This window comes from Octodon degus, unplaced genomic scaffold (assembly GCF_000260255.1).
Source record: "Octodon degus isolate 3935 unplaced genomic scaffold, OctDeg1.0 scaffold00012, whole genome shotgun sequence".
In the NCBI taxonomy this organism is placed as follows: domain Eukaryota; kingdom Metazoa; phylum Chordata; class Mammalia; order Rodentia; family Octodontidae; genus Octodon; species Octodon degus.
In genome coordinates this window covers 15,126,353-15,134,632 of record NW_004524588.1, presented here as the reverse complement: position 1 = coordinate 15,134,632, position 8,280 = coordinate 15,126,353, and the positions used below count along the sequence as shown (strand labels likewise).

At 40.3% G+C, this 8,280-nt stretch overlaps 1 protein-coding gene across 2 annotated transcripts in view; it reads left to right on the top strand.

Annotated features, from left to right (window-relative positions):
* The window catches only part of Cul5 (cullin 5), a 107,613-nt gene that overhangs the window by 95,393 nt on the left and 3,940 nt on the right, over positions 1–8,280 (top strand). For both annotated transcript variants that reach the window (XM_004626223.3, XM_023709536.1), the window contains exons 14-18: positions 2,186–2,309; positions 3,163–3,338; positions 4,441–4,602; positions 5,653–5,771; positions 7,196–7,319. In XM_004626223.3, coding sequence (XP_004626280.2) covers positions 2,186–2,309; positions 3,163–3,338; positions 4,441–4,602; positions 5,653–5,771; positions 7,196–7,319 — 705 coding nt within the window. The remainder of the gene's footprint in view (positions 1–2,185; positions 2,310–3,162; positions 3,339–4,440; positions 4,603–5,652; positions 5,772–7,195; positions 7,320–8,280) is intronic.

Sequence of the window (8,280 nt, the reverse complement as noted above, 5' to 3'; positions counted from 1 at the left end):
TTTATTTTTGTGGTCTTTTTAAGACAAGTTTTGCTGTGCAGTTCAGGCTGGCCTTGAGCTCACTTTGTATTGCAGACTGGTCTTGAATTTATAGTTTATCTTCTTGCCTCAGCCTCCCAAGTGCTGAGATTACGGGTGTGCACCTCCACATCTAACTAGGAAAATATTTTTAATTCATACTTTGTGGTTTTATGTCTAGAATATTTAAAGAACTCTTAAAATATAACAAATGATGGCCAGTCAAATAGCTCAGCGGATTAAATTGCCTACAAGCAGGTGCAGGGGCCAGGAGTTTGATCCCCGAGCCTGCTGTCCCAGTCCCACCCCCGGGGTGCGCTGAGATGGCAGTTGAGACTGGGGATGGTGGCGCATGCCTGTAATCCCAGCTCTTGGGAGGCTGTAAATAGGCAGATCACTATGAGTCTAATCTAGTAGTGAGACCCTGAACATCCTGTAGACCCTTTCCTAAAAAAAAAAAAAAAAAATATATATATATAATCACAAATGACAAATGCTTTAGATAAAAATGGGCAAGAGATTTGAATAGACATTTCCTCACAAAAGATCCACAAATGGCCAAGAAGTACATTGCTACTTTTGGTGGTATACGCATAATCTCAGCATTCTGGGTGGCCAATGGAGAAGGATCACAAGTTCCAACCTAGCTTGGGCAGTTGAGCAATTTAACAAGACTCTGTCTCCAAATTTTACAAAGGCTGAGGCACAATGTGAAGGCCCTTGGTCCAATCTGCAGTAATTATATGGCTCCATGTTAATAGTCATTAATAGCAGTAGAATAAGCGCTTGCCTGGCAAGCACAAGGGCCTGAGTTCAATCCCCAGTTGGGGGGGGGGGTGGAGAATAGTCATTAATCAAATGCAATTTGCATGTCCAGGATAAGCCAAGTACAGTGTATGCCTGTAATCACAGCTACTTGAGATGCTCAAGCAGGAGAATCAATAGTTGAATAATGGGCCAGGGTGGCATAAGTTCCTGCCTGGCAAGTGGAAGGTGCTAAGTTCAATCTCTGATACTCAAAATAAAAAAAGAGAATTGGATGCTAAACTTCGGTTACAGAATGAGGCCAGACCAGAGTTTATATCATGAAGGAAACAGGATATAGCTCAGTGTGAATACCCTGGATTTCATTCCCAGTACTGTATGGGTTATGGGGGGAGTCTCTTGATGATGAGAAATAATGGCTTCCAAACCCAGCCATAGACATTTCATGATGAATGAGCTTGCCTGCCTGCCTGCCTGCCTGCCTGCCTGCCTGCCTGCCTGCCTGCCTGCCTGCCTGCCTGCCTGCCTGCCTCCCTCCCTCCCTCCCTCCCTCCCTCCCTCCTCCTCCTTCTTCTCCCCCCCACCCTCTCCACAGGAACTCACTTTATCATTCAGGCTGGCCTTGAACCAACTGTGTGGCCTTGGCTGGTCTCAAACTTGTGGTGACCTTCCTGTCTCAGTCAGTCTCCGGAGTGCTAAGATGATAGGTGTGCACCCCACGCCCCACTTTCATGGCAGCATTAGTGATTGCAGGATGCAGAGTAGGGAATGAAAATGGGCAGTCCTGCTGCAGCAACAACAAAAAATACAACAGGATTTCTTTTTGGAGTGCTGAAAATGTTCTACTGTTAGATAGTGGTATTGGTTCACAACTCAATATACTAACACTCATCACTGATACACTTTTAAGGATGAATGCTGTGATTCAAATAATCTCATGGTAGATGACTTGCATATCTCAAGCTGTCACTCAAATGAATTGCTGTCTTTGATCATGATGTGCTTCTGGTTTTGTTTGTTTTTGTAGTGCCAGAGCTGAACTGTACCTCCCAAGCCGGTGCTTCTGTGCCTTTATCTTGGTTTGTGGGTCCATGAGTTAGGTTTTTACTCCACACAAGTACGTTTATTATAGAGTAGCCCTTGAGGTTGAGCTGTGTTCTTTAGAAATGATGTTAACAATACTGTAGTAATTCAAATCCATGTATCCTGGAATTGTACAAAGCAAAACTACCTGTATGATCTGTCCTATTTGGTTTCTAAAAAATGTAATCAATGTTAAACTATAAATATTTCAGTAAACAAAGGAGAAAAAAAACCCTTTGAATTAAAGCATTGAAAAGTTTTTTCCTAGTAATACATTGAATTATGTACTTATTATCTCTTTTCTCTTTGGTTTCTATAGGAAGTTGGTATGCCAGCAGATTATGTAAATAAGCTTGCTAGAATGTTTCAGGACATAAAAGTATCTGAAGATCTGAACCAAGCTTTTAAGGAAATGCACAAAAACAATAAGTTGGCTTTACCAGGTATTATTTTATAATTTCATAGATGTGTGTATCTTTAAATGTTAAAAAAGAAAAATAGAATACCTGGGGCTAGGGAGATCGCTCAGCAATCTAAGCATCTGGCCGGCAAGTACAAAAACCCAAGTTTGATCCCTGGTCCTGCATGCTATGCCATCCTGGAACAACCTGAAACTGGGCGTGGTGGTGTACCCCTGTAATCTCAGCATTGAGGAGACAGGAGAATCACTACAAGTCTGAACTGCGTAGCAAAACCCTGTAATAAGTAAATAAAAATTTTAAAAAACAAAGAATACCTTTGTTTTGTAGCAGTTGAAAATAATTGTCTGCAGTTGTAGGTCCAGTGACATTAGGAACTTTATACTCTTTGGAGACAGCTGTCAAAGCAGAATGTTTGATTTGTGAATCCTTATTTTGAAACAAAAGAATATTTTTAATAAAATCTTAGGGCTGGCCAGATAGCTCAACAGATTAAAGCACCTGCTTAGGCAGATGCAGGGACCAGGTTCAATCCCCGGGTGTGCTGAGATGGTGATTGAGATTGGGCATGGTGGTGTGCACACTATAATGCCAGTGCTTGGGAGGCTGAAAACAGGGTCACTACAAGTCGGATCTGTGTAGTAAGACCCTGTAGACCCTCTACTTAATACATAAAAAATTAAAATCTTTAGAGGCTGGGGAGATAGCTCAGTAGAATAAGTGTTTGCCTGGTAAGTGCAAGGGCCTGAGTTCAATCCCTGGTCCCCCAAAAAAATCTTTTATAGAGTCTGATTATTCCTAACTGAAGTTTAACTTGTTACTTTGTATTTTAGCCATTGTCAAGAATTCTCATATTTTCTTATATTTTTACCTTTAGCTGATTCTGTTAATATAAAAATTCTGAACGCTGGTGCCTGGTCAAGAAGCTCTGAGAAAGTCTTTGTTTCACTGCCTACTGAACTGGAGGATTTGATACCTGAAGTAGAAGAATTTTACAAAAAAAATCATAGTGGTAGAAAGTTACACTGGCATCATCTCATGTCAAATGGAATTGTAAGTAGATGATAGAAAGACTCCAAATAAGGATTATGTAAACATATAGTTTGTTGTTTTGTGCTCTCACATAAAGACATTTGATAGGGGCAGGGAGATAGTTCAGTAGAATAAAGGGTCTGAGTTCAATCCCAGGTTCTGCCAAAAAAAAAAAGAAAAAGAAATTTAAATGAGACTAACGTATGTATTATATGGAATTGTCTGTACATACTCTTACAGTTACACCATCATGCTTAAGGGAAACGTCTAGATGTTTTCTCTGTCATTTCCATTTGTACCACATTGGCTAGAACTCGGTCAAATGGCCATAGTTTGCTACAGGGAAACTGGGAGAGGAATCATTGAGGTAATACCATGTGTCTTAGTTACTGCTGTTGTTGCTGAAACAAAATACCTGGCACGCAAAGTTAAAGGAGGAAACTTATTTAGCTAGAAGTTTGTAGAGGTTTTCAGTTTCTAGTTGACTGTCTCTAAGGCAGGTGGCATTGCAGATGGTATCAAAGAGGAGAAATAGTTGACGACAGGCAGAAGAGAGCAAAAGCAAGCAAGAACAGGTCTCTTTCTGCCCCTTATATCTTATCGGGTTACCTGCTCACATCCCTAATCATATTGCCCCTCATTTTTGCCTTGCACCAGGAATCAACCCCAGTGTCACATGCTAGATCCAGCTGCCTCTAAAAAGGCCCCCCCCCCCCCCATTACTGCCCAAGTCTTTGGGGGACATCTAGACACAGCTCTAACACCATGTATGAAAGGAAGAATGAAGTGCCGGCGAGACAGCTCAGTGGACTGAGTGCCTGCTCTGACAAGCTCAGGGCCTGGGTTCCATGCCCCATCCTGCATCTGCACCAGCTCTGCCCCGGGACACACTGAGCAGCAGGCTGTAATCCCAATGCTGAGGAGGCCAAAAGAGGAGGATCAGAGTCCAGGCTGCATAATAAGACCCTGTACCAAACATAAATGGGAAAAAAACAAAAACGGGAAGAGCAGATATTAGATGACAGCCGTCTTTTTCATATATTCTCTCATAGAGTATTTTAGATAGATTATAATTATTATAAAGAAATTATTACTTATTAAAATTCTTTTTCACCTCTTACAGATAACATTTAAGAATGAAGTAGGTCAGTATGATTTGGAGGTAACCACATTTCAGCTGGCTGTGCTGTTTGCATGGAACCAAAGACCCAGAGAAAAGATCAGCTTTGAAAATCTAAAACTTGCGACTGAACTCCCTGATGCTGAACTTAGAAGGACTTTATGGGTTGGTTTATTTAGTTTTTAAAGTGTATCTTCACAGAGGTATAGTACGTAATTGGCTAATAATTGATGGAGAGTGCTAGAGATCAAATCCCTGAGCTACACTGTAGCTGCTACAAACTTTGGAATGAATAATATTCTCAAAATGACCTTTAGCCGAGAAAAACAGTGATGAGATATTTGTGGAAAAAAAGAAAGTGAAAATAAGTACCAATATAGAAAGAGATAACTGGGTTGGTACAGTATTTAAATGTTTGAGGAATCTGAAGGCATCTGCTACACTTAATTTTTATAGTGAGAATATGTTCAAAGATTTTATGATGACCAAACATTTAAGAGTTAGGAAACTTCAGTCCCAGCTAGGTGTGGTTGTGCATGCCTGTACTCCCAGCACTTGGAGAGGCAGGAGGGTCCAAGTTCAAGGCTAGCCTGGGCAATTTAATTATTACTATCCTGTCTCCAAAAAATGAAGAGGGCTGAGGATGTAGCTCTGCAAAGGCCCTGGGATTAATCCCCAGTAGTGTACAAGGAAGAAAAGTAATGTCCAAGGAAGGGATTAGGAGAAGAGAGCAAAAGGAGAGGTGAAAGGATGGAAGAGAAGGGAGGGGAGGAGAAGGGAGAGAAGGAGAGAGAAGGAAGGAAGGAGAGAGGAGAAAGGGAAGGCTTTAGACCTTCAGAGTATGATATACTCATTAGCTTTTTGCTTGTAACTACATTTTACTCCTCCTCCATAGATTGTTTAGTAGCTCCAGAATAAAGTATTTTCCTTTTGAGGAAAGAACTGGCACACCACTGGCAAGTGGTGTTTGCTGTGGTGGCCTTATGTGAACAATTCTAGTTTCTTGTCATGATATCCAGAGAACATTAATTACTTCCTTGTAACTGAGTCTTCTCACCTTCTCTTTTTTTCATTATGCATTGACATTGTTATAGTCACAGAGGAACCAAATAAAAGCTTAAATTGTAAATTTGTGTTTATGATCCTTTTGCAGAATTGGTCTTAGGATTGCATACTGTTTATAGATCCTAATTTTTTTCTCTTTGTTCTTCATAGTCTTTAGTAGCTTTCCCAAAGCTCAAACGGCAAGTTTTATTGTATGAACCTCAAGTCAGCTCACCCAAAGACTTCACAGAAGGTACCCTCTTCTCAGTGAACCAGGAGTTCAGTTTAATGTAAGGTTAATGTTGGTTGATTTAAAATAAAAATGCCTTGCTTAAATGTTAGTTAAGATTTTAGCAAAATAATTTTTCCTTATATGATATTTAAAGCTATATAATAATTAAATTTATGTCATTTCATTTTTTATTAAAAAAATTAGAGGCCAGCACTCTGAAGGCTGAGGCATCAAATTCACCTTGCATTTGAAGCCAATCTGGGTTACATACTGAGCTCAAAGCCAACCTGAACTACATAGCAAGACCCTGTCTCCAAACAAAAAGGCTTGGTGTGGGGACCAGAGAACACAGTGGGGCAGAGCTTCTAGGCATCAAAAAGAAAAATTAAATTTAATGAACCAGAGGTGGTTCTTTTTCCCCCCCTATATTATAGGATAGGGTATATAGGGCATACAGGGTCTCACTGCATAGATTGGACTCCTAGTGATCCCCCTTTTTACAGCCTCCCAAGCGCTGGGATTACAAGTGGCAAGTGCAGGGGCCTGAGTTCAATCCCTGGTTCCACCAAAAAAATAAACATTCTTTTGCATTCTAAAGCATCTTTATGCAGACAGAGGATATTTTTTCCTGAAGATGCAGGTAGATAATGCTCAGTTGTAACCTCTTAACCTTCACTATTTAATTTTTTATGGTAATAGGAATTATATGATTATTATAAGAAACATAAGTGATTTTAGTGTAGATTTTTGGTTTTTTGAGACAGGGTCTCTGTGTAGTTCAGGTTGGCTGTCTTTTTGTGTTGCTGAGACAAAATACCTCACACCCAAAGTTAAAGGAGAAAAGGTTTATTTGGGCTCATACTTTGTAGAAGTCTCAGTCCATAGTGAGTCCGGACTCTCAAGACAGGGTGACTTGGCACAGCACATTACAGAGGCCAATGAGCAGGCAAGTAAGGGGTTGTAGGAGCTTTGTCCTGCCCCTTTTTTATAGTCTAGGCTGCTGCGATTAGGGTGGCTGCCAGAGCAGGCAGCGGGCTGATTTGGTAATCACCCACTTAACCTTAGCACCTTTAATCCTAACATTGTACCATAAATCAGTCACACACTCTAAATCCAGTCACCTGTGAAAAAGCCCTACCAATTACTTCATGAGGACTTGTGGGGACATCTAAACATGAGCCGTAACACTGGCCTTGACCTTGCTGTGAAGCCCAAGCTGGTATGGACCTCGTGGTGATCACCTGCCTTGGCGTCCTGCCTCAACCTCCCAAGTGCTGGTCCTATGGGCATGTGCCACCATGCGCAGCTAGCATAGTTTATTAATGGGTGCTGCTTTGTTTGAACGAAATCAAAATCGTTTTAAAACAAGCTATGTGTTGGTTATTTAAATAGTCTGGATATTATTTTTTAAAAATACATTTTTGTATTTTGAAATACCTGTTTTATTCACTATAAAATATTTAATTTTTTTTTTTTTTACAGAAAAAATGCAAAAGTTCAGAAAAGGGGTAAAATCAACTTGATTGGACGCTTGCAACTCACTACAGAAAGGATGAGGGAAGAAGAGAATGAAGGAATAGTTCAACTTAGAATACTGAGAACCCAGGTTTGTGATACTCAGATAAATGTCTAAATTTTGAAAGTCTTGGTGTTTTCTTATTTATTTATTTATTTTGGCAGAACTGGGGATTGAACTCAGATCCTTGCGTTTGCCAGTCAAGCGCTTATCCTACTGAGCCATCTCCCCGGCCCCATTATTTCATTTTAATCTTTACTTGAATTTAAAAGCATGTAGGTGTTCAGTCTATTTTTAAGAAAAAGCTGCTTTTCATTTTATTGAAATTTTTAAAACTGTAAGATGGAATCCTCTTAGAACTAACAGAGATAGTGTTTGGTGTCTTTCAGTAGATTGATTTATTGGTTGGATAAAATCTTGTTTTTTTCCAGATGTGCCTAGCACATGTCTGTAATCCTAGTTTCTTGGGAGGCTGAGGCAGTGTTGAAAGTTCCAGCCCAGGGCCAGGAGACGGCTCAGGGGAATAAGTGCTTCCCTGGCAAGCACAAGGGCCTGAGGTCAACCCCTGGTTCCAGCTCAACTTGGGCAGGGCACACACACACAGTCTTTTAAAAACTCAGGCTGGGGATGTAGCTCAGCAGCATAGTTCCTGCCTGACAAGTGCAAAGTCCTGAATTCAAGTGCTGTTATTCCCTGCCCCCAATTTTAGAAAATGAAATGGGTTGGAGATGTAGCTCAGTGTTGGAGTACCCTTAGGCTCCTTCCCTGGTACTAGAGGGAAAATGAGGAGTTCGAAGAACTCAGTCATAGGATTAAACTGTTCATAATTATATTTAATTAGGGAATTTTTTTTGGTACTGAGTATCAAACTCAGAACCTGGAAACTTACTTGATTTTGAACAAGTTCTCTAGCATCTATTCCTTCTTTAAAAATATAGTACTATCACATTTTGTACATGATTAAGGTTATTTTAATCTTTACTTTGTGATTTATGTTTAGATAGTGGTGAGAGAGAGAGAGAGAGAGAGAGAGAGAGAGAGAGAGAGAGAG